The sequence below is a fragment of the Octopus sinensis genome, linkage group LG1 (genome assembly GCF_006345805.1).
Source record: "Octopus sinensis linkage group LG1, ASM634580v1, whole genome shotgun sequence".
Classification (NCBI taxonomy): domain Eukaryota; kingdom Metazoa; phylum Mollusca; class Cephalopoda; order Octopoda; family Octopodidae; genus Octopus; species Octopus sinensis.
The window spans coordinates 168,386,438-168,412,729 of NC_042997.1; the positions used below are offsets into that span (position 1 = coordinate 168,386,438).

The following is a 26,292-nucleotide window of genomic DNA, read 5'->3' on the forward strand; positions in this document are numbered from 1 at the left end:
TTTTTAAAGTCTGGTATTTATTCTATCATTTTTATGTTGCTGAACTGCTAAGTTACAGGGACATAAACAAACCAATACCAGTTGTCAAGAGTAGGTAGACAGACACAAACACAAAAATATACATGTACACCTGATGAGTTTCTGTCTACCAAATCTGCTCTCAAGGCTTTGGTCAGCCCAGGACTATAGTAGAAGACATTTGCCTAAGGTGCCAAGCAGTGGGACTGAACCTGAAATCATTCTGTTGGGAAGCAAACTTCTTACCACACAACCATCACACCTATTTCTAGCATGATTAAAAGAGTAATTAAGCAGTAAAATAAATACTTAAATATATTAGTTCTGATGAATTTATGTGAAGGCGTGTGACTTAGTGGTTAGTGTATTCAGCTCATGATTGTAAGGTCATAAGTTCAATTCCTGGTGATGTGTTGTGTCCTTGAGCGAGACACTTTATTTCACATTACTCCAGATCACTCAGCTGGCAAAAATGATTAGTACCTGTATTTCAAAGGGCCAGCCTTTTCATACTTATTTCTTTACTACCCACAAGGGGCTAAACACAGAAGGGACAAACAAACGGATTAAGTCGATTATATCGACCCCAGTGCATAATGTAGCGGCAGACGAAATACCGCTAGGCATTTCACCCGGCGTGCTAACGATTCTGCTAGCTCGCCTTGTCATACTTGGTGTCATGCTGAATCTCCCTGAGAACTATGGTAAGGATACATGTGTCTGTGCTCAGCCACATGCACATTAATTTCATGAGCAGGCTGTTCCATTGATCGGATCAACTGGAACCCTCATCGTCATAACTGACGGAGTGCCAGATAAATTTGCTTTTATCAAAATGAAAATTTATATATTATGTCTATTATTTGTGATGGCAAAGGGAATATGTTTATAAATTTTTTTCTTTAAAGTGAAATAAATCATTGCTATTGTTTTATTTATACTTGGCAGACTAATCTAGTTTATTGGATATTTGAAAATGTCTTTTTCTTTCTCTCTGGTCTTTAAGTATTTTCTTTTTCTGTCATGAAATGTGGCCTTATTTTATCATTAAATTCAACATGAATAAAAAATAAATAAATAAATAATCAAATATAAAAATGCAAACAAAAATGAACTGGGCAAAAGTGTACTTGTTTCAGATTACTTAACGCAAAAACACACAAACATTGAAACAAAAGAATATTGCAAACACCCCTCCCTACTCAAGGCAGTACAGTGAGGAATTGTTGGTTATTGTAGTCATCAAAAGGGATGGTGAGGGATATGGTTGTAAGAGATTATACTACTAGATGTGCTAAAGCCTCACTGCCTCTCAATTTAGCTGTTCTATTGGCGTCATTTCCTCTTTCAAGTACTATAAACTTAGAATGAATCCTAGTTTGAAGTGTCTTTAATTAAGAGTTGAGTTCATAGTGCTTTTTGTATCCTTAGCTTATTGTCTTAGTCATGTTTTACTGAAGGTTAGTAACTATATTACGCTACAGTGTTGAATTGGTGCTTTTTTCTAAGAATTAACTTTGTCAAATGTATCATACTTGTCCTTTGTGTGTGTGTGTGTGTATATATATATATAATATATATACAATTTATAAGTAAGGGCAAAAGAAAAAAATTCTAATGCCAATTTTTTTCTTTTGCCCTTACTTATAAATTGTTTATAAATTTAACCTTTAAAGGTATTTTTTAATATGCTGACCATTGATAAAATTTTTTTCGAAAAATTTTATCCTACATTAGATATATATATATATCTTTGAAAAAATGAATAGAAAAAGGCTCTTCTGATAATTTTTCTTTTATATAATAATGAACCAAGGACTTTCTAGTTCTTATTCTGCTATATATATCCAGTGTGCGATGGGTAAATTGTTACTATTTTATATTTTTACTTTTTGCGTATTGTTTATTTTTGATCTTGTTGACTACACAGTAGAGTAGAGTCTGTTGGGCACCATCTGTGAGAAAAACAGCACCATGACACAATTTCCTCTGACAGAAATTCGGAAACAATGAGCTGTACTACTTCACATTCATGCCAGAAGCTCCAATACAAACATTTCAGAGTGTTGAGGTGTCAATCTGAGGACATAAACCAATAGTGATAAAAATCAAACAGCCGGTCAATATCATGGTGTTTGAAGTGATCACTTGTGATGGTGAAGTTATGCCTCCATTCATCTTCCCACACAGCCTCATACTCAACATGGAGGCCTACATCAAGTGCCAGGAGGAGGTAATGCTGCCCTGAGTCAAGGAGGTTGTTGTTGGGAGACCCTATGTCTGGCAACAGGACTCTGCACCATGTTACACAAGCAGGAGAATGCAGACTGCAACCTCCTTGATTATTATGCAAGGGGTGCAGTTAAGTGAGTGACCAACAAAACTCCTTGTAACACCAAAGATGAACTGAAGGCAAGGATTATGACAGCATTCACCATCTTAATCAAGGAAACTGTCCAGAAGAGTTGCGGGAGATTCCGAAGTTGTCTGGAGGCTGTTGTTGAAGCCAATTGCAATTTTATTGAATAAATTTACTTTTTAATATTTCAAAATATTTCTGTGTTATTTTGGTAAATATATCTTAAAATGAGATGTCAGTGTTACTTTCATTTTTGTGTAATTTAGATGACAGTTGATTCACTGCACTCTGTATATACACACATACATACACAAAAATATATATAGGTGCATTGCTTTTCATTTATGACATGACCAGTTTGATCCCCCTTCAATCTTGGGCAAATTTTGTTCTCTAACCTCAGGTTCATTCATACCATGTGAGTGAAATTGGGAAGTTGGGAACTGGACAGAATCTTATTGGATGATATTGTATCCTTGCATTTGTATATAGACTACACTGTAACAGTGTTATAACACTGCAAAAACTAAATCAGTAACAAACGTGTAACAAACTTATATCTCTTCTCAATGACTTCTACGACTGCCTTTACAAATGTGACTGCACATACCACACTGTACGTTGCCCTGTCAGTACACATGCACCTTTATATGGTTTAGGACAGTTCACTTGCTATCCCACAGGGGTGTCAGGATTTCACCACAACAAATGGCTTGTATCTGTAATCCAAAAATGCACATCCTTCTCACATATTGTGGAATCCTCAGTAAAACTTATGTGTTAATTTGAGAGTAGAAAATTCCATTGATAAAATAACTGAATTTTCATGGTCAAATGATAATACCCACCCCCACATTTATAAAAGATAATGTAAATATTTAATATCACCCTTTTAATGTGTAGTAGTAATAGCTCGGTCTGTTTAAATTACTATCTATAACTAATTGCACCTAATTTTATTAGGATCCCAAGAGTTAAGAAATATAGGTGTTGTAATTTGTTTCTGAGAAGAGGGGAGGTTGCAGGTGCTTATCTTGATTAATCTTTTTTTTAAAGTTAGTTATTTGATAACAGTTTTTAGTTAATCTTTTTTTAAGAGCATATTTTCATATATTTGATAACTAAATACCAATGTAAAATTTTTTAAAGGCCATTGTATCATAAATAGCTGCAAACTAAGAGATGTTGTGTGTTTGTAATCATAGTGTAATTGTTGGTATTCATTTGTCAAGTTCTTTTGTGCGTGTCTCCAAACCTTTATTTGTTACTTTATTCTAATTCAAATCTCTTCTTTAAGTACTTTATTTACAGTATTGACATTATGACCTTTGTGGTTTCATACACTCTTGAGAAAGTGCAGCTTAGTGCTGTATGCAGCTGCTGTATATAATTGATGTTTCATAAGATTGCAGTGTTGAAATTGAATCTTCTCAGATGCCTTGAGAAGATGATAGTAAATTATTTCAGCTTGTCCTCCAAAAGCTTCTTTGATGTTTCAGTAATCTAATAAGGTTAGAAAACATTTTGTTCAGTAAATTAGTAAAGCAAATTTTATTTGTATGCTTTCTCCAAATAGTTACCTACAAGAAGACAATCTTGTTTAAAGGCTTATCTTTCATATGCTTTTGGTTTCAAAGTAAGAGGAAATGGTGTTATTTGATGTACATACTAACTAGTCACAAAAGCACTTGTGGTGACGTTGTCCGTGAGCTATGCCTATTACAGTGACAGTAATGGGGGACAGATTTGTGACACTTATGCTAAGAACCAGTTTCCATTGTGGCTCTGTTATATAAGTGAAGATTATATAAGTATGATTGTAATATTTGAGACTATTAACCTCATCATTTAGAAATAAAGGATGTGTCACTATTTACATCTGTATTGTGTTTCAATAAGTTTAATCTCTAATCATCATCAGGTATCTTATTTTTGGATGGTACCTAGTTTTATTCAAGTTTGGTATTTTGTAAATATTCAAGAGTAAGTAATCTGATAATGATCACAGATCAAACCTATTAAAATGTAATATAGCTGTAAATGTTTAAAAAAAATTTTTTTGTCCATCTCTAAAGATGTAGTTAACAGTCAAAATTACTAACATCTCGAAGTTGTAGATATTTGTAAAAAATAAATTTGTAATGCCCTCCCTGCTCCCACAAAAAAAAGAACTGACAGCCTACTGATAAGTAATGTAGTAGTGCACACATTAAAGATGTGCTTATCTTATCTTGGGATTCAGTTATTTATCTTCAAATGTGAAAAGTCTTTCCTGAAATAGGATATTTTTTATCATTGTATTTATGAACTGGATACTTTTTTTCCCCTCAAGTCAAATAAAATCAAGTATCTTTTCTTGAAAAATCAACTTGTAACCTACCAGTATGTAATGTAGTTAGTACTGTATTCACTCTATTTTGCATATGCAGCTGTTTTTTTTTTATATATATAATCTCTTCTGTCAGCATTGAATGATAAATGCTGATGCTAAGCATATAAAAAATATATATATAAAAGTTGTCTGTCATTAACCATTTTTTTTATTGTTTATATTTTTTTTATTTTAGATCCTGAGTGGGCATCATGTACATTAGGTATTTTCCTTTGTCAAGACTGTGCTGGAATACATCGCAGCCTTTCAACTGGTGTCAGTCGAATAAAGTCTATACATTTGGACAGATGGGAAAGCGAACAGCTTCAGGTGAATTTTTTGAATTTATATACCTAAAAAACATTATTTGTATCAATTATTCTAATGACAAGCTCAAAGACTTATTTTTATAGCTTAGTCAGAGGTAAAAAGGTAGTACCTATGACCTTTACAGGAACACCATGCTTTTAGGTGAGGTGGAAGGGGAAGAGACCATTACTTGTGTTGCTGCAGTAGAAAGCTGAACATTAGGATATCAAATTGTCTGCCTTGAGACTAGAGATGTGGTCTGAATACTTGCAGTGACCAGGTGGTGGTGATAAACTGAACAATGGATTAGATCTACCATCTAGTTTTACCTGTCAAAGCACTTGCCTAAAATGCTATGCCATGAGATAAAAGCCCAATGCCATATAATTGAGAAGCAAAATTCACAAACCATTTACACAATGTGAGGTTAAGGTGTTGATTTACTAATTACATGATTTCAAATCTTAGTACAACTGTTGTGTAAAGTCCTTAACTTGGTTTGCTCCAGTTTGCCTGACAAAAACTGGTTTCACTTGTACTTCACATGAGTAGTCAGCAGTAAGACACTCTCTCTCTTGATATATATATATCATCATCATCATTATTTAACATCCGCTTTCCATGCTAGCATGGGTTAGACGAATGACTGAGGGCTGGCGAACCAGATGGCTGCACCAGGCTTCAATCTTGATCTGGCAGAGTTTCTACAGCTGGATGCCCTTCCTAATACCAACCACTCCGGGAGTGTAGTTGGTGCTTTTACATGCCACCAGCACGGGACCAGTCAGGTGGTACTGGCAATGACCTCGCTCGAATCTTTTACACGTGCCACCGGCACAGGTGCCAGTAAGGCGATGCTGGTAATGATCACGCTCGAATGGTGTCTTTTACATGCCACTGGCACGGAGGCCAGATAGCTGCTCTGGCAACAATCACGCTTGAATGGTGCTCTTAATACCCTACTAGCATGGGGCTGGTAATGGTCATGCTCGAATGGTGCCTTTCAAGTGCCACTGACACTAGTCCAGAATTGGGGGAAGGCTAGCTCTGCTTTCAGTAAGCTTTATCACAGGCTTTAGAACAGCCACAACACATTGTTGAAAGTGAAAGTCGATATATATAAGTCGGTGGTCTTGACCACATTGCTTTAAGGTGCTGATGTACCAAAAGCACATCAACCAGCTTGACACTTTTCATATGTGATGCTTGCTTATTATCTCCAACATAAAACTGAGTAACCATATCCATAACAGTGAGATACTAACAGAATGCAACATGTTGGGTGTTGGGGCCTTCCTTGTCGGAATACAGCTTGGATGGTCGGGTCATCTCTTACATGTGGATGATATCAGAGTTCCAAATGGGAGGGTCAGCTGGGAGTCACTCATGTGCTTCAGGTACAAACTGGGGGATGGTCTGGGGCAGTGTGGAATTCCTTTTTCTTCCTGGGAAAACAAAGCATCAGAACACAGGACCTGGCACCAGTCCTGCTTTTCTTTAGTTGAAAAATTTGAGCCAAGTCAACTCTAGCATTGGGACCAACTTTGTGCAGGCATGAGGGCACACTGGCAAAATGTTCATCTAAATGGAAACCTTACCTGTCATTGTGATTTTTGGCAGAAAGCAAAGCAGGCCTTGCTGTCCACTCAAGAAAGCACACAGTGAATGATCCACAAGCATTCAAGCAAACTGGGTCCTCAACTTGTTCCATTTGCCAAAAGGTTTTCAAGGCATCAGCTGGCCTCAAGAGACAAATTTGTGTTCATAGAACATGTGTAATGCTTTACTGAACCCTCATTTGTTGTTCACAACAAGAGAATCCATCATATATATATAATAGAATTGGAAGGTTCACTGCTGCTCATTAGTTTCATCTTAGTTTGGAATCTTCAGTCAAGAAAACAAATGTTTATGTGTCCAAAGATTCCTGACCCAGGATGAAACTGTTAGTTACTCAGTGTTAAGGAATCTTTCAGTTCTCACAGTAAATATTGACAAACATTAAATTCTTACTTTATTTTTAGAGGTAGATGTACATAGTACACTGTAAAATACTCATGTACACACACACACTATATATATATATATATATATATATATATATATATACACACACACACACACACACATCCATCTTATTTGCACAAGCAGGAAAAGTTTAATGTAAAACTATAGAATAAAGTACTAAAATGTTGAATATTTTAAAATTACCTCTCCTGAATATTGCGCTTTATATTGTAAACAGATAAGTGACTTAAGTAATAGCCTCTCATAAAATTTTTCTTTTTTTTTCTTTTACTTGTTATCATCCTTTAAATGTTTGTATGTATTAGAAAATAATGTTGGTTTGTGTTAAGAAGTTGACTTTGCAATCTTGTGCTTTGCAATCAGTTGTATTCTGAAAGGCTTTAGGGAAATGTCTTCTACTGCAATCATGTGAGAGGAGTTTGGTTGGTGAAAATTGTCATGATGCCCATTATGTGTGTGTGTGTGTTTATGTGTATCTTTGTTCACTTGTGTATCAAGTTGTGTCCATTTGTCAAAAAGGTAACTTGACCATTTGTTATATTAAGATAAATAAAATAAACATTGGGGGCCAGTATGATAGACTAAAGCCCTTCAGGATGGTGCTCTAAGCATGACCACAGTCAAATTACTGGAATAAGTAAATGCATAAAATGTGTCAGAAAATATTTTGGAAAATAAAGGTATGTGTTAGAAATTAAATGTTTGTATGTGTTAGAAAGTAAATGTTTGTATGTGTTAGAAAGTAAATGTTTGTATGTGTTAGAAAGTAAATGTTTGTATGTGTTAGAAAGTAAATGTTTGTATGTGTTAGAAAGTAAATGTTTGTATGTGTTAGAAAGTAAATGTTTGTATGTGTTAGAAAGTAAATGTTTGTATGTGTTAGAAAGTAAATGTTTATGTGTGTTAGAAATTAAATATGTGTATTAGAAAGTAAATATTTGTGTGTGTTATAAAATAATTGTATGTATGCATTAGAAAATTACCATATGTATGTTTTCTGAAAATAAATGTATGTGTTAGAAAGTAAGAGTTTGTATGTGTTAGAAAATAAATGCGTCATCTTCATTTTTTTTCATCCATTTTTCCATGCTTGCATGGGTTGGACAGGTCTTCTCCGACACAGCATCTCACCATTTGTCATGGTAACACATCATCTCCTTCATGAGGTTCAAGTATCCTGGGATCAGCTTTCACCACATCTACCCATTGTCCTCCTCAGTCTTCTTCTTCTGCAGGTTCTTTCTACTTGGCTCTCTTAGCATTTCTTCACTCAATTGTAATCCTCCATATGCATCACGTCTGCACCTGCACAAGTCTTTTCTCTTGCACACTAAATTTGATTCCTCTTATATTCAGTTTTTTTTTTTTTTTGACAACCAGCTCATTTGTGCTCCGTCGTTCATGTACATTATCATTTACACATTCTGTGGAGCATGCTTGCTTCATTTCTTTCCAGCTTCCACACATCCTCCACATTCATTGCCTATGTTTTGCCGACATCCAACACATTGCACTTTGTACACAAACATTCACCAATTTACCCTTTACTCAAAGTAAGAATTCCTTTGTTGTTAGCAGAGGTAATATATCCCCAAATGGTTTTCACTCTGTTCATAATCTGGCCACTATGCTCTCTCCCACTAATTAGGTCATCTAGGTAAGAGAAGCTATTATGCAGCCTTCCAAGCATTTGAAGGAATATATTTTACTGTGTCTGTTCCATCAATTCCTAGTCATCTGCCACATATAAAGTCTTTCTATGTTAGCTGGCTTATGATCTCATTACACCTCTTGTGGTGACATGGTAGTGGAATTTTACAGTAGATATCACTGGTGGTTACTGCCTATAGATGTAATTTCTGTCTTAGAGTGAACTGTCTCTAAGAAACTTTCAGTTCTCCTTTATGTTAAAGGTCGCTTTCTGTTTTTCCTCCTCCTCAATGTATGTATCAATCAGAGGCACCTTTCAGGTTTAACACCTTCCTACACCAGATTGTCTTGTCTCTTAGTCTGTCTAGATTCTACTCTCAAGTCACTAACCATTAGTCTAGTCTATGTAGAGTGATACATTCTGTACTGGTGAAAGGTTTGGTATTTACAACCATCCGTTTCTCTGTTTTCTGTTGAGTATGAAGTTAATTTGGTTTGTGTCTTTATCTAATTAGTAGGTGATTAAGTGACTGACCAATTTCCTTAAGCCAGTGTTGCAAATGGCTTGATCATTTGCATTACAGAATTTCAAGAGCTTTGATCCCTCCTCATTTTTTGTACCATATTCATAGCCTCCTTGTTTTTGCAACATGTCCATCAGTCACCAGCTATGATAATAAGATCACTGTCATCCATTATCAAGGTAGTCAGCAAAAGGATTTTATGGAGATAGTCCTTTTGCTTACCTGTCAGTCTTGATTATGATGCATTTGCAGAGAATGCGAGAATGCTACTTTTGTCATGTTACTTGTGACTAGTTTGAATCCTGCCCTATACTTGAATGTATCCTGTCACATATTTCAGTTACTTAATTAATTTCTCTGCCAACAAAATGCATACTCTACCTATTCTATTGCTGTTACCCATCCAGAATTTGTACCTGTATTCTTTGTCCATGAGATAATATAGTTGAGGTGTTTCTTCATCTAGTATTTTGCATACAGCACATATTCATTTACCTATACCCCTGAATCTCGACAATCTATCCAGTATTGACAGTAACAGTTTTGAATTTTTATATTTGATAAGAAGCAGTGGGAAATTTGGTGGTGGGTGAATTATTGCTTGTTGTCTGCAACTGAAAGGAAGAGTTTGTGCAAGTGTTTGATGAGAGTCAAGCGTTTCTTACATATGGCCAAATGTTTTCATCTGATCACCCCTCCCTCCACTGCCATGTGCAACACTAGCATGGTAAGTGTTATTCCTGTATGTGTAAATATGTCTGTCATAATTTTGGCATGGTTTTATTGGTTGGTTGTCCTTCATATCATCAGAAAACTTCACAGCATGGACAAGGTGCATTTTATTGTACCATCAACATTAGAGAGAAACTTTCTGCCAGGGCTAAGGTGTCTCTTCACTGTGTCACTTTTTATTCAGAGTTAATGCTCTGCTACACATCTTTTCTCCACTTTTTGTCTATTAAAAAATATATGTTGTGTGTGTTGGAAATGTTCACAATATTTTTTTCATAACCTGTTTATATCTCTCTGTTATAGCTGAAATATATTCAACTTTTTGTCAATGCAACAGTTACTTAACATTCTTGTATTCCTTTTGTCATATACTGTTAACTTTTTAAAGTGGTTAATTTCTAGTGAAAATATTTTAAACCCTTCTCTTTCACTTCAATAAATTTTAATAAATAGACAGAGACATGGTCTAGAAAATTGCAGTTCTATAGAATGTAAATGCTGTTATGACATTTTCACAAAACATTTAAACTTGAATAATGTATATATACATGTTTTCTTAGACATATCAAATTATTTTTGAAATTCTAGATGTATCTTTCAAACCATGAACAATAGCTAATCCCCACCACCCCGAAAATAACCAATAATAATTAGAAAGACGTCTATCAGAGACAAAAATCAACCTTGGTGGGATTTGAACTCTGAACATAAACATTACCAAATACTGCTCAGCATTTTTCTGGCAGTCTACCAATTCTGTTAATCTACTAATAGTGATTTCTAACATTGGCCACCAACTTTGAGACAGGTACAGTTAATTGAATTACTCAACTGGTTTTAACTTATTGACCCTGTAAAGGTGAATAGTAAGTTCAACCTTGGCAGAGTTCAAATTCAGAATGTAAAGATACATAACTAAATACTGTGAGGTATTTTTTTCTGGCACTCTTTCAATTCTGATATCTGTTAGCACTCTTTAAGATAAGGCTAATACACTATATATGTCTCTCTATATATATACTCATAACTATTTTCTTTTAATAATAATTACTTTGCACATTGGCACAAGATACAAAAGGGGAAGATAAAATTGATTGAATTAACTCTAGTATTCTTATTTTATCAGCCATAGTTAAGCCAACTCAATATTTTGTGAAGCAATATTTGTGAAATAAATAATATTCTTCTAAGTGAATTGGGTGGGGAGAAAGGAAGAGGAAAAGAATTAGAAACGGATGCAAAATTAAACACGGTATTCAGTAGAGCCTGGGAAGTGAGACACATTACTGGTGAAAATAGATGTGGATTCATCAGTTTGGTTTTGAATTTTTAATCTTAGAAATATGCACTAAACACAAATGAAATTTCAATACAGCAATATTACATCATCATTTAATGTCTATTGTCCATGCTGGCATGGGTTGACAGTTTGACCAGAGCTGACAAGCTGGGGATCTGCACCAGACTCCAGAAAAATAAGTCAGCAATGCATTGTGCTCAAATATTAGCTATACAATCTTGTTAGTCCAGGTTTGTTTCCACTGTGTGGCACTTAGGCAAGTGTCCTTTTATTGCCTGTGTTGATTGTGGAATTTGGTAGGTGAAAACAGTAGAAATCAGTCATGTGCTCCTATGTGTTTGTTTACAGTGGCCTAAAAGTTGGAGTTGATGCTTATGTTGTGTTCTTTTATATCCTGTGACTTCATGGTTCAATAAATAGAATCAATAAAATAAGAATCCAATTGAAATAAGTGCCTGGAACAATATAATTGGCTAAGACTGCAGTTCAGTGATTGAAACCAGTAAAAAAATAAAGCAAAAATAACTGTCAGAGATAAGTCAAAAGAATTACAGAGGGAATGGTTTGCAGAAATAAAGCTCTAGGAATGACAAGAAAAGAAATTCTTGCTTCACCACTCCATGCTTTATTGAAGCTTGACATAACAACACCCTCAAATTGTTCAGCATTGATATCATTTTATAGCTTCTATACATCTACTTTATACAAGAAGCATTGTTCACTCCATTCAAAAAAAAAAAATCCCGAGTGAAAAGTTCAACTTTAAATGAAAAGATTCAGTGTTTGAAGAACTAAAGATTAAGGTCAAAGTTTTGGTCTTTAATCTAAACCACTTTTTTACATCTTGTGAATACAGCATTTGGATCAGACATCAAATGCTATTCCTAGTTATGGCTTTACTTGAAGTCACTGATCTGCAGATGTTCATCAACATCCATCTCAGCATCCAAGGATGTTCTGCAAAAGTCACTGCATTACTCTCATTGACTAATAAATAAAAATATATAAATGAAATCCTGTTATTAGTGTTGGAACATCTATCTGCAGGTTATTCTTTCTAGTATTGGACTAACACATGGAAGACATTGCATCTTTATTCAGAGAAACAGTGTAGTGCTTAGAGCAGAGAATGAATTTCTGATCTTTCGAATCTATTGTCCTGCAACCATTATTTTTCTCTAAAAACCAATTAACCAATCATGATGTTTGAAATATTTGGCTTGTTAAATTTAAAATACCTATTTCTTTACTACCCACAAGGGGCTAAACACAGAGAGGACAAACAAGGACAGACAAACAGATTAAGTCGATTATATCGACCCCAGTGCATAACTGGTACTTATTTAATCGACCCCGAAAGGATGAAAGGCAAAGTAGACTTCGGCGGAATTTGAACTCGTAACATAGCGGCGGACAAAATACCACAAAGCATTTCGCCTGGTGTGCTAACGTTTCTGCCAGCTCGAAAACACCATGGCATTACTTCCTTCGAAGTAGAAACGAAAATAATATAGTAGAATATCTTATGAGGAATACTATTCACTTTGATATGTTATTGCATGTCTGAATAACATTTCTAATGTTCCCAAGTTTATGTAGTCTTTTGTTTGATATCGGCCAAAAGGTACAATGAGCATTGGAATTATTTATAGACCACCCCCTCCCCACCGTTATAGGTCAAATAATTTAATGAGTAAAAATAAGGAAAAGAATGTTTCTAAACATTGGTTCATACAAAGTGTAATCATATAGTTGCAGTCTTTGTAGTATAAGGTGTATTATTGTTAACTGGTCAGACCAGCTGTTAATACAAAGATGAAAAAATAAATAACATAGAACATTTAAGAGAGTTTAATCAAGTGAAAACAATAAAATATAGGTGGGTTGTTATTGATCTTTATGAAATGAAAATAAAACGAATTGATTTTTGGTATATATTCAAATAACTGTTCTCTCTCTTCACAAAAGACTGGCATTTCTTCTTTTTAATTTATTCCACTACTGAAGAAGGTGTGTCCTTGATCTGATGATCTTTTAAATAATACAATGAAGTTGATGTTGGCAGTTATTGAGATTTTTTTTTTGTGTTTTTTTTTTTTGTTTAGTTTTTAAGTTGGGAATATAATAACAAAATGGGACTAAATAAATAGATTTTTATTTTGTTGTGGAAAACCTAACATGAAGAATGATATAGTGGAGGTTAAGCAGTGCAATGAGATGTAAAAAAAAAAAAAGAAAAAAGTTAAGTACAGTATTTTATTTGTGATCATGGTTGCATTCAGTAGATTGGTGGGCAAAGAGTCGATTGTAGTAAATATGGGGTGGGGAGGAAATAAAATCATTGAGGCAACAGTGAGTAAGCATGTTTAATAAAAAAAAGTTCAATGGCCACTGGATATAATCAGGATGTTAGACTAAAGTGGCTGTGTGGCGTATGTGATTATTCCATAATAGGTAAAGTTTTGGTAGATATATTTTTAACTTAGAAAATGACTCATATACAATTTTTATATCCAAAGTTCCAAGAGATGACCTGTTCCAATTGAAATGAGGGGGAAATTCTTCAGGATGGAGTCATTTATGAAAAGTGAGATTTCTGAAGATAAATAAAAGTTTGTATTCTTATGCTATCAAAGGCTATCAAATATTACTTGTTTCTACAAACTTTAGTTTTCTTTGGATATAAACATTGTATATGAGTTATTTTCCAAGTGAAACTTCCAAGAAATGACTTGTTTCAGTTGAAACAATGGGAAAATTCTTCAGGATGGAATCATTTATGAAAAGTGAGATTTCTGAAGATAAATAAAAGTTTGTATTTTTAGGCTGTCAAATATTGCTTGTTTCTGCAAACTTTAGTTTTCTTTTAGATGCAGAACTGAATTTTATTAATGAGAAATAGGAACTAAAAACAAGACAATGAAAACAGCAAGGTAGTGTTGTCAACACCTGTGGGTTGAAGAATATCTACCAGATATGATGTATAAATTTGATAATCATTATCATTTTTAAATTTGATAATCATTATCATTTTTAAATTTGATAATCATCATCATCTTTAATGTCCACTTGTCCATGCTCACATGGGTTGAACAGAATTTTGTTGAGGTAGATGTTGCCAACCCTTACCTGTTTCCAAATAAGGTAATATTTTCCCATGACCAGACATGTTTTCACAGAAGATTAGGAATGAAGGACACAACTTGCATGATGGAGACATTTATTTACAACTATCATGATGTCAAGAAAAGGAATCAGTTACACACACAGACACCCCCACTCACACATATATATAGGCTCAGATGTGGTTGTGTGGTAGGAAGCTTGCTTCCCAACCACTTGGCTCTGATTTCAGTCCTACCGTGTGACACCTCGGGCAAGAGTCTTCTGCTTTAGCCTTGGACAAACCAAAGCCTTCATCATCATCATCGTTTAACGCCTGCTTTCCATGCTAGCATGGGTTGGACGATTTGACTGAGGGCTGGCGAGCCAGATGGCTGCACCAGGCTTCAATCTTGATCTGGCAGAGTTTCTACAGCTGGATGCCCTTCCTGTAAGTAGATTTTGTAGACACAAACTGAAAGAAACATGTGTGTCTCTCTCTCTCTCTCACATACACACGCGCACGCATGTGTGTGTGTCTTTTTGTGCCCCATCACCACTTGCAATCTGTGTTGGTGTGTTTATATCCCTGTAACTTAGCAGTTTGGCAAAAGAGATCAATAGAATAAGTACCAGGCTTTAAAAAAAAAAAGGACTGTGGTCAGTTTGATTAGCTAAAATTCTTCAAGGCAGTGCCCCAGCATGGCTGCAGTCTAATGGTTGAAACAAGTGAAAAATATGTATATGACAGGCTTCTTTCAGTTTCCGTCTACCAAATTCACTTACAAGGCTTTGGTCAGTCCAGGGTTACAAAAGAAGACATTTGCCCTGGATGCAATGTAATGGAATTGAACCCAGGACCATGTGACTGGGAAGTACTTCTAATTCCACGTCCATACCTGTGAATTAAGAAATTGTCTCAGCAAAATAGATACAGGATAAGAAAAAAGAGAAGTAGTAACCCTAAACATAAAAATAAATTTTTCCTTGAAGGTATTTTTATCTCCCTTGTGTAAGGGTTGCTTACGACTGCTAGGATTTGTTTCCTTTTTCCAAGTGGCAAATTTCTGTTTTATCTTCATCTTTTCTTTTACTTGTTTCAGTCATTTGACTGTGATCATGCTGGGGCACCGTCTTGAAGGGTTTTTTAGTCAAACAAATCAACACCTGGACTCAGTATTTTTTTAAAGCCTAGTACTTATTGTTTCATTCTCTTTTACTGAACTGCTAAACTACAGGAACATAACCTCACCAACACTGGTTGTCAAGAGGTGATAAGGGGACAAACACAAAGACACACACACACACACACACACACACACACACACACACGCACGCATGCACACACTTGATGGGTTTCTTTCAGTTTTTGTCTATCAAATCTACTCACAAGGCTTGGGTCAGCCTGAGGTTATCGTAGAAGAAACTTGCTCAATGTGCCATGTTGTGGGACTGAACCACGAACCATGTGGTTGGAAGCAAGCTTCTTACCACACAGCCACACCTGCACTTATAATCATGCAGCCATGCTCGTGTCTATTGAGATTTTTATGTCTTTTCTACATTTGTTATTTGCTACATTATCCGTGTATGTGGATTATAGATTCAATCACTGCCTGCTGACTGCGTGAGGGGAGTTATAAAGAAAAAAGAACAAAATTAATTACAATGATTTATAAATGGAAATAGACAGTATGTGTTGAATGAAAAAGTTATGCAATGGTAACAGCTGAAGTGAAAGGGGGTTGTGGAGAGCAAGTTTAGGATTAGTTAGAAATCAGCAAACCAACTATGCGGCAATGTAGAACTGTTCAACTTGATGTTAACATTTCTCAGTCAAGGACAAAGGGATAGCATTTCAAATAAAGTTTGACATTTTTGTTGGCAGTTTTTGTTAAGTCACTAAAATATTATGTAATAACAGAGTATGTGAATATACTGGTGGAAATGATTGATCTTCCTACACCTTTTCAACAACACCATCCCTTTCATCATCATCATCATCATCACATCTGCAACATTTTAACATTTTCAGTGCTGGTGAAAAGTTTCATTCAAATCTTGATAACGTTATGATTTTAACCTACTCTTTACATGCAGCTGGTGGAGATTAGCTGTTGTAGTCTACTCCAAGTTTCTTCACTGCCTTCTTTTCGTCCAGTTCATTTTTAATCAACAACTTACTTTTTGTGATACATTTCAGAGATTATAAATTTCTGTGATTAGTTGTTATCTACTTCTATATATATATATATATATATATATTCTAACTATTTTTATGTAATGAATCTATTTTTGAAAAAAGGTTAATGACAGCATGTTCTACTGGACTTCTGTTCCTTTGACCTTTACATTGAACCAAGTTACAATATTTGAGTTGTGTTACTAGGTAAGGCAACTACTGCCTTATTGATAACAGGTTTCATTCTTCATGGTTAAGTCTTTTGTTATTATTATTTATCTCCAGATAAGACTCATCAAGTAGACCTATTATCAAAAGCATTCCAGCTTTGACTATCTCATTATTAATTCAAACAGTGTATATTAGGCTATATTACCAAATGTGGTCTATATTTTAAAAAGACAATTGGAGGAGATTTAGCTGCTATTTCCAGATCTAATGACCACATAGAGGCATCATTTCTGGCTCTAAATATGTACACATATTTGAAGTAACTGTATTTAAATATCCAATAGCTTGAGGGGGAAAAAAGCTATAAATAGAATTAAAGCTGTTAAGGTGTGGTAAAAAGTTTTCTTCCCAACCACATGGTCCTGGGTTCAGTGCTACTGCATGGTACAGTGGGCAAGTGTCTTTTACTTAGCTCCAAGTTGACAAAGCCTTGTTGGTGGGTTTGGTTGATGGAAACTGAAAGAAGCCTGATTTTGGTTTGTTTACATCCCTGTAACTTAGCAGTTCAGCAAAAGAGACCAATAGAGTAAGTACCAGGCTTAAAAAGAGAGATAAGTACTGGTGTTGATTTGTTTGACTAAAACCCTTCAAGGTGGTGCTCCAGTATGGTTGTTCTCTAATGACTGGCATAAGTAAAGGAAGATGAATTAGCCTCGTTTTGAAATTTATATTTTGATATATAGAATTTGTTAGAGTATCATCTTTGTCATGTTGTGGATACTATAGCTATTCATTTCTTTGTAATAGTATTAGTACAAATTCTGAATAAATAACAGCACGAGAGTGGATAGAATAAGACCTATTGTTAACAGAAAAATGGATAGAGTAATAGAGGTAATCAGAATATGTGACCAAAATGATTAAGCTTAGACTAGTTATAGATATGACAATAGTGGTCTCTACATAGATGTTGCAACAGAACATCATTTTCAAGGTGGAACTTGGTGGTGAATTGGCAGAGGCTTTACAACATGAGGCAAAATGCCTTGCACTATCTATGATAATGATAATGAAATTATTGTATATAGTGCTCAGGTGCACCACAATCTATTCCAGCTCTCTGCACTTTGAGTTAAACCCCACCATGGTCAACTTTGCTGTTTCTCTTTTTGGGATTGTTAAAATAAAGTATTAGTGCAGGTGGGTTAGCAGAATTGTTAGAAGACCCTGTGGTATTTGTTCCGGTTCTTTGTGTTCTGATTTGAGGATAAATTGTGGTTACGGACACTGCCTTTCTTTCCTAGAATAACCAATAAAAAAAAAAATGTTTTATATATTTTGCCTGTGGTATTGTCATCATAGCCAGGTGCTCTCCAGAAGTTCTGATCTCATGTTGATTCTTATTGAAGCCATTTTACTATTTCAACTCAATTGAAACATTGAACTTTTATTGGAAACAGCCACTTCTCTGCATATGCTCCACCTGCAGAACTGACAACTCAGCAAAAGAACTATTTCTATATGGTCTTCTCATAAACTTCTTTGATAATAGGTAGTAGTGACTGCATTGTAGCTGGAGACTTTAATGAATTGTTGTAGTTTAGCTGTAGCTTAGTGTTGACTGAGCAGATGTATAATAAGATGGATTCAAGCTGTGATCATCCTGTCTGTAAAAACATAATCTCTGTTTCTGATATCCAGTGCATCCTTCTCAATGTTTAAAGGCAAAAGGGATATGTTTGAGAGAGATTTGTTTGCTATTTTTCACCACATTGAGTGATCATGTAGTTATTTACTGATGTAAGATAAGTAAATCACTAAGATTTTTATATCTACATGAATTGTTGATGTTAAATAACTTTACAACTGATTATTTCTTCCAATGTGTGATGTTATGAGTTACATTTGTTTTCCAGATAATCTTATTGCAGTAATTAAACCAGTGTTTATTGTCGAGCTGGAACTCTAGAATTTACAGTTAGTTTTACATTACAGATCCATATCTATTGCCAACTTGATTCTACACCTCATCATGAGTAATCCCTTCCTATTTCATACTCCATAGAATGACCCAGAAAAATAGTTCACACAAACAACACTTTATAAGATAACAATACTTAAATATTTCAAGAGGGCTAGTAAAAAAAATCCATTGTCTTTGAAAATTGTTTCACTAAGAATTTAACCCTTTTGGTACTTGAAAATTCCTCCAGTTCTATGTTAGAAAACTGCTTGTTTTAAAGTGTGTGTAATGTTCATATTCTTGATAATTTTATGAAATAAACTTTAATGTTCCAAACATCAGCTTAATACAGAAATAAATGTAAGTATTAGGTACTTTATTAAATACTATTGGAGTTTTATTAATTTTCAAAATTACTGTATATACTCATGTAAAAGTTTGAATTTTTTAGGCTCTTTTTTAAGGTCAAATTTATGGGGTCAACATGGATACTACTTTTGAGGGGCTGAAATTCAAGCTAGAACCCAAAGTACCATGTTAGTAGTAGAAACCCAACTGATGTCTAAGTGAATAAAAACAAAAACACAATGAATTACAGTAATATTACCAATTCTATACATCCAACCACATTTTCTAGTAAATAACAAAACAGTGGTGTTTGTTGTTATTCACTGATAGTGCTGTCTGTGAAACATATTTCTCACCATGTAAACAGATGAGCGTATGACACATGTGTTTATTGTATTTGGGAATGAATGAAGAAAATATAAAGGTTGCATGGGAACCACTGATCTAGCGATTACTTGAATGTTTTTAGGCTTATCAAAGTCCCGCCTTTGTATGAATTCAGACAGTGGCATTTGTCAATGTTCACCAATAGTGCTGTCTTGTGTTTCTCACTATGTAAACTACGAGTGTATAATGCTTGTGTTTATTGTGCTTGAAGATGTATGCAGGCTTGCAACATATCCTGGGCATACATTTTAGTATTGATGATGTAACACCCATCAACAGATGTGCAGTGCTCGCTATTAAATGGTGTTTTACTATAAGCACTGAGCATTCCATTATAAGCACTAAGCATTCCACCTGTAGAGCAGGCTACAGTAAGGTAGCCACACAATTTTGTAACTGTGTTATTTCTACATACAGGAGAATATGGTACCGTGACCCACAAATGTTGTCCTGTTGCTCATGAAATACTAGGGTTGACTTTTTTATGGGATCTATGGAAAATTCCCAATTTTTTAGCTAAAAATAGGAGGTCAACTTTTACATAAGATCAACTATTATTTGTGTATATATGGTAATAGAATAGTGTAGTTCATTAGAAATATGGTTATAAAAATGTTGAATAATTATACTCCTTCTCATCCCCCCTATATCCATGGAGAATCATTAGTACCCACTTCAAAGGAACCAACAGTCTACACTAATCTAATGGTCTACTATTGGGATGATGAACTTTGGAATATAAGTAATGTTTTTCAGGTAATTTCAAATTTATTTAAAAACAATGTATGCACTTCTTAATAATGCAGAACCTCTTTGTTTGTTTCATTTTTTAGCTGATGAAAAAAATTGGTAATGTGAAAGCAAAACAAGTTTATGAAAAATATGTTCCACCCTTTTACAAAAAGCCCAGAGTAACAGATCCTGGGTAAGTATTACACTTGAGTTATATTAAAGCAAATGGAATGTTTTGATATGATTTTCCAGTTCTTGTACCCCGCCTTCTTTTGAATGTTAAATGATTTTGTTGACAATTAAGCTTTTGATTTTGACATTTTATCCTTTTACTTGTGCTCATGACCGGCATAGTGTTACAATACTTCATAAGTGAAGTATTGCTGATACAAAGCTCAACTTTAGTTGGAAATTTGATTTCCTGTAACCTTAGAATTTTCTTTCTTTCTTTTCTTTCTTTTTTTTTTGTGTTTTTTTTGTTTTGTTTTGAACAGCATCAGTGTTCAGCACCCTTTTTAAGAATGCTCTGCTCACCTTTTGAAGAAAGGGCTTGAAAAAATACTCTATATTACTTACTTAATTCCATAACTGACAAGGACTTTACTTAAATGTTGAAAAGGTGATAAATACAGAACAGACCATTACTCTCACTCATGGCTTGTGGATAAAGACAATACAGTTAGCTTTGACTGGACAAAAACTTGACATTGCAGCCTTAAGTGAAATCTTGATTTCAAGACTAGGTGTTTATTGTAAAAGCGTGTCTAGTTTTACCTTCTTTTGGAGTTACTAAAGAAGGATAGAGTAGGATAAGATTAATACTTGTTTTCTGGAGAAGATATTCCTAGCTGGTAGGTTATCTGAATCTTCTTAATAATTTGAAGATTGTAAAACCCATTGCAGCCATGAACTGACCTACACAGATGAAATGAAGGCTAAATTCTATGAGTAACTTTACATTTCTTTATTCTGAAAACAGGCAAATTTGTTATTGCTAGTGGTTTTAATGCCAGTGTTGGTTCTAACATGGCTGTAATGAAGTCATTGAAAAATTTGGAATGGATCACCACAACTGTGATTTCTCACTATTCCATCATCAGTAGTCTTTTGCCTTCCCCTGTGTAAAAGAGCATCATAGATGTATCGTTGCTTTAAGCACTGGTACTAAATAGCTCATTGATTCTGCCATTCCATCATCATGAAAACCAACTGGAGACGACCAGGTCCATGAGTCCATCTGACTACTGAACAGATCATCATCACCAAACTCAACATTCAAACTGAATCCGGTCATCATGATCACTGACGTTGTCATTTAACATTTGTTTTTCATGCTGGCATGGGTTGGACACTTTCACAGGAGTCAGCAAGCCAGAGGACTGCCCATGCTCCAGTGTCTGCTTCAGTATGGTGTGTAGGTGTCTTTCCTAATGTCAACCATTTCACAAGGTGTACTGGGTGCTTTTTACATGACACTGGCACAAGAAAAGTTACCAAGTAACTTGCAAGAATCATTTGAGGTGATGAAAGGTTAAAGTATGATAGAGGGATAAAAACAGGTGTCTTGCAGTAGATGAGATACATGGCTACCCAAGGAAGGCAAGCATAAGAGAAATGGTCCAATGAAAAAGCACATCCACAAACTACTAAACTGAAGAATGTTTATTTCCTTACCTTAGGTTTTTGAGTATGTCTCGCATAAAAAGTTTCTTACTAAGTTTCCTACCAATGGTTGATGGATTTCATCCATCTCTCATCTCTTAGATTAAAATCTTCCTTTCAGATCACACCATCACAGTATAGACTGAAAGGAACTTCTCTGATCCATCTGAGTAATACTATTTGTGTGTACCTGAAATATCTCAGCAATAGTATATTTTATCTTAATTTTTTAGTATATTTATTTTCATATTACCTTTGGGAGTGCAGTACAAATTTTTGTGATATTTGTATCTCTGTTAATGAATACAATTAAACACAATTTTTGTTTGTTAGTTCTTAATGAAAAAACATGGCTTCCATGACGTCAACACGCATAAAATGAATGTCATGGTCTGTCAATCAACACAAACACGTCTGCTTTCTCTAACATACACACACACATAGTCTTCATTGGCTCGAAGTAAAAAAGAGTTGACTTTTTGATGTACACAATATTTTAATCATTTAGAAATATTTTTAACTGATTGTAATTTCAAAAATGTAAGCTGTTTATACAGTCAGTATTTATATTTTAGCTTTCTTTAAACAGACAATATTTTAATGTTTTTTTAAAAATTATTTTCAAGCGAATGGCGATCTTTCACTTCGACTGTCTGGAATTTGTTAATTTCCGTAAAAATTTTTATCTATTTACTTTTATTTTAAGGTGAAAGATGTATGTATGTGTATATGAAGTGGATGTGTGTGTGAAAGAGAGAGAGAGTAAGTGAAGGGGTGTATTGTCATGTATACATATAAACATCAATACATATGCATACATTTTTGTTTGTACGTGTGCATGTGTGTGTGAGAGAGAGAGAAAGTGAGTAAGTGAACATGTGTGTTCTCATGTATGTATAAGTAGCACTCTCTCTCTCCCTCACACATGTACATGAACAAAACCAGATGATCCAGATGACAGTTCTGAGAGTCATAGTGAAAGATCACCCCAAGGGAATACCATTGCAAAACTTTCTTCAAGTGCATTCAACATATCTCAGCTCTGCAGATTTGGTTGCTATTTCTAGCATGCCATGCTACCACATAACAGTTATTTGCGATATAGGACCTCAAATACTTGTTACATGGTAGCAGAGCATGCAAGAAATAACAGTCGTTTATGTGTGATTTTGATGTCACATTTGTTGAAAGCATGTGAAATAACCTGGAAAAGAAAAAAAATCCACGAAACAAAACTCCGTTGCTGGGAAACTCAGACTTTCTAGGTGAACCAATGGGTCACGTGTAGTCTAGTACTCTACTAACTCTGCCATTTCCCTCTGCCTCCCACATTCTTCCTCCTGTATATTAACAATCTACTCATTATCATCTCTAAAAATGCTCACTCCAGATGGTTCAATTTGTAATTCCTCTTAACTATCCGCAGTTAAGATATTATTCATTGGGACATGATAATCTTGATTCTTTCTCAATGAGACATCAATCAATTCTCATACTATGGTGGAAACAACCTTGTATCGCTCTTTCCCTAGTCATGAATAATGTACTTTCCGGTCAACCTTATTACACAGGGCTAAAACTATGCCCTACAACTAACCTTTTATCTTCAAGATCAGGAAATACCAACTCAGATGAAGTGTTGGAGCCTCTACAAAGCTAAGTAAGATTTCGATGGCGTATAGCCCCTCCCTATCTGGGATGGTACTGCTATACATGGATATTCCAACATTTGAGATTACATGCAGTAGAAGGCCATCCTACATTGCAAAGATTCACTCACTGACTTCTAAACCATGATGACTTTGTCACTTTTTGCCTGTCCTTTCATTATCACAATAGTCATTGATGACTAAATATTGTAAGATATTTAATCTACCACTCTGCTGTTTATATATAGGTGTGGCTGTGAAGGTTGCTTTATGTCCAGATAGTTTTCAGTACCATGCCACTGCATAGCAGTTTGAGCAAGTATTTTTGGTGAAATTTAGTAGATAGAAACTACATAGAAGCCACTCACTGTAAATTATGTCTAATAGCTTAGTTTTAAAGTGTGAAGTCTACTGAAATAAAACTACCTTATTTGAAAAACAAAGGTCAGTGACTGGAAAGGCAGCCAACTGTAGAAAACTACCTCCAATAAGTCTCATGCAACTGATGCCAGCATGGAAGAAGTGGACATAAAAAAAAACAATGATGATAATATGTGTAAATCAATATCAGTAAAATTATTTTTTCTTTCTTTTGAATGTTAGTTTCTCTCAATGCAAAATGCCATAAAGACACCAAATTGGAAAGTCTTTTGTAAATTATATTTGTTTTGGTTATAGATACACAACAAATGGCTTTTGTACTTTATAATATACAATAACATTACAAAGTATAAACATAAGTCACTATAAGCTTAAGCAGTGTAGTTATGGTTGTAATGATATTAAAATTGTGTCTCTCAACACGACCTCTAGTCAAAATATTTTGCCAAACATATGAATCCAAAAGATCTGCTTTGATATTGTTTTATTTGCAGTGGTTGTTTGTAGGGCAATCTTGAGTAATTCCTGAACTGGGTTGATAGTTCATATTTGACATCCAGTTAGAGCCATTTGTACTCTGTTCTAGAGAAAACCTGAGCAACTTCTCTTTCTTTGTTCCTTTTCAGTCTGTGTTTTTATGTCATTATTTTTTTTTCTATCCCAGTGTACTGAAAACAGAGTGGATCTATGCTAAATACAAACGCTTTGAATTCGATGATCCTCAACATCAAAATGAATATTTGAAGGAAACAAAAGAAGGTATTTTGATGAAAAGAGGAAAAGAAAATCAAAAGTTTAAGCCAAGACGATTTTTGCTCTCTCGATCTGAAAATCTTTTAAAATATTTTAATAAGGAGAACGTGAGTCTATACATTTTTTCATTTGTATATATTTTTTCTATATATTTTCTCATAACTATAATGTTTTGAAATAAATCTAATTGATTAAAGTTTTTCTTCCTATAAATTTTATACAAATGGCATATTATTGTTAGGGAGTTATTGGGAGAAGTTATTGTTTCAAATTAAAAATATTTTGATGAAACATAGGGCAGTGAAATGACAGAATCTTTAGCACACCAGGCAAAATGCTTAGTCACATTTTGTCTATCTTTATGTTCTGAGTTCAGATTCTGCTGAAGTTGACTCTGCCTTTCATCCCTTTTGGGGTCAATAAAAATAAGTACCGGTTGAGCACTGGGGTCAGTGTAATCGACCTATCCCTTCCATGGTAATTGTTGGTCAATGTGTTTGACCTTTAATTTGTTAAGACCTATTGTTCTTTTAATCTTCAGGTTTTTACTAAGTTCTTTTGCTTTTATTTGTCATTATTTTTATTGTAATTTTTGTTAGCTTTTCTCTTGTTACTCTGTATAACATTTTTAAAAACATTTTTCAGGCAAGCAGACCTAAAGCTGAAATTAATTTGGATAGTTTGAATGCTGTGTTTGTGCCTGAAAAGATTGGACAATTAAATGGTCTTCAAATTACATATACTGACCGTGGATCAACCCGATGTATCTATGTTTACCACCAAGACAGCAAGGTATTAAACTGAAGGATTATTTTGAACAAATTTTCAAGCAATGTTTCTTTATATTAAAAAAAAAAAATGGAAAACTAGACATAGAAGTATTAGCTATAGTCATCATCCTCATTACCATCATTGTTTTAACATCCACTTTTCCATGCTTGCATGGGTTAGATGAAATTTGTTGAGGCAAATTTTTCTATGACTGGATGCCCTTCCTGTCATCAACCTTCACCTGTTCCCAATTATGGTAATATTTCCTCATGACCAGACATGTTTTTCCAGAAGATTGAAAACAAAGGACATCACTTGCATGAGGGTGACACTCATTTACAACTATTATGCAAAGTCATGGGAAAGAGATACTAATACACATATACATATTATATATATGGCCCCGTGTCGGTGGCACGTAAAAGCACCATCCGTTCGTGTTCGTTGCCAGCCTCGGCTGGCCCCCGTGCCGGTGACACGTAAAAGCACCGTCCGTTCGTGGCCGTTTGCCAGCTCTGTCTGGCCCCGTGTCGGTGGCACGTAAAAGCACCATCCGTTCGTGTTTGTTGCCAGCCTCGGCTGGCCCACGTGCCGGTGACACGTAAAAGCACCGTCCGTTCGCCAGCTCTGTCTGGCACCTGTGCAGGTGGCACGTAAAAAACACCCACTACACTCGCGGAGTGGTTGGCATTAGGAAGGGCATCCAGCCGTAGAAACACTGCCAGATCTGACTGGGCCTGACGAAGCCTTCCAGCTTCACAGACCCCAGTTGACCCGTCCAACCCATGCTAGCATGGAAAGCGGATGCTAAATGATGATGATGATGATGATGATGATATATATATGTCATCATCATCATTGTTTAACGTCCGTTTTCCATGCTAGCATGGGTTGGACGTG

General features: G+C 34.9%; 1 protein-coding gene across 2 annotated transcripts in view; it reads left to right on the plus strand.

Moving 5' to 3' along the window:
* The window catches only part of LOC115210367 (arf-GAP with dual PH domain-containing protein 1), an 84,895-nt gene that overhangs the window by 43,870 nt on the left and 14,733 nt on the right, over window positions 1-26,292 (plus strand). Inside the window, exons 1-5 of one of the 2 annotated variants that reach the window (XM_029778932.2) lie at window positions 4,943-5,078; window positions 8,193-8,320; window positions 20,278-20,369; window positions 24,533-24,728; window positions 25,267-25,413. In XM_029778932.2, the coding sequence (XP_029634792.1) occupies window positions 4,961-5,078; window positions 8,193-8,320; window positions 20,278-20,369; window positions 24,533-24,728; window positions 25,267-25,413 (681 nt within the window). In that variant the 5' untranslated portion in view covers window positions 4,943-4,960. Of the gene's footprint in view, window positions 1-4,942; window positions 5,079-8,192; window positions 8,321-20,277; window positions 20,370-24,532; window positions 24,729-25,266; window positions 25,414-26,292 lie in introns of those variants that run through there. The other variant, XM_029778941.2, reaches the window with a different exon arrangement.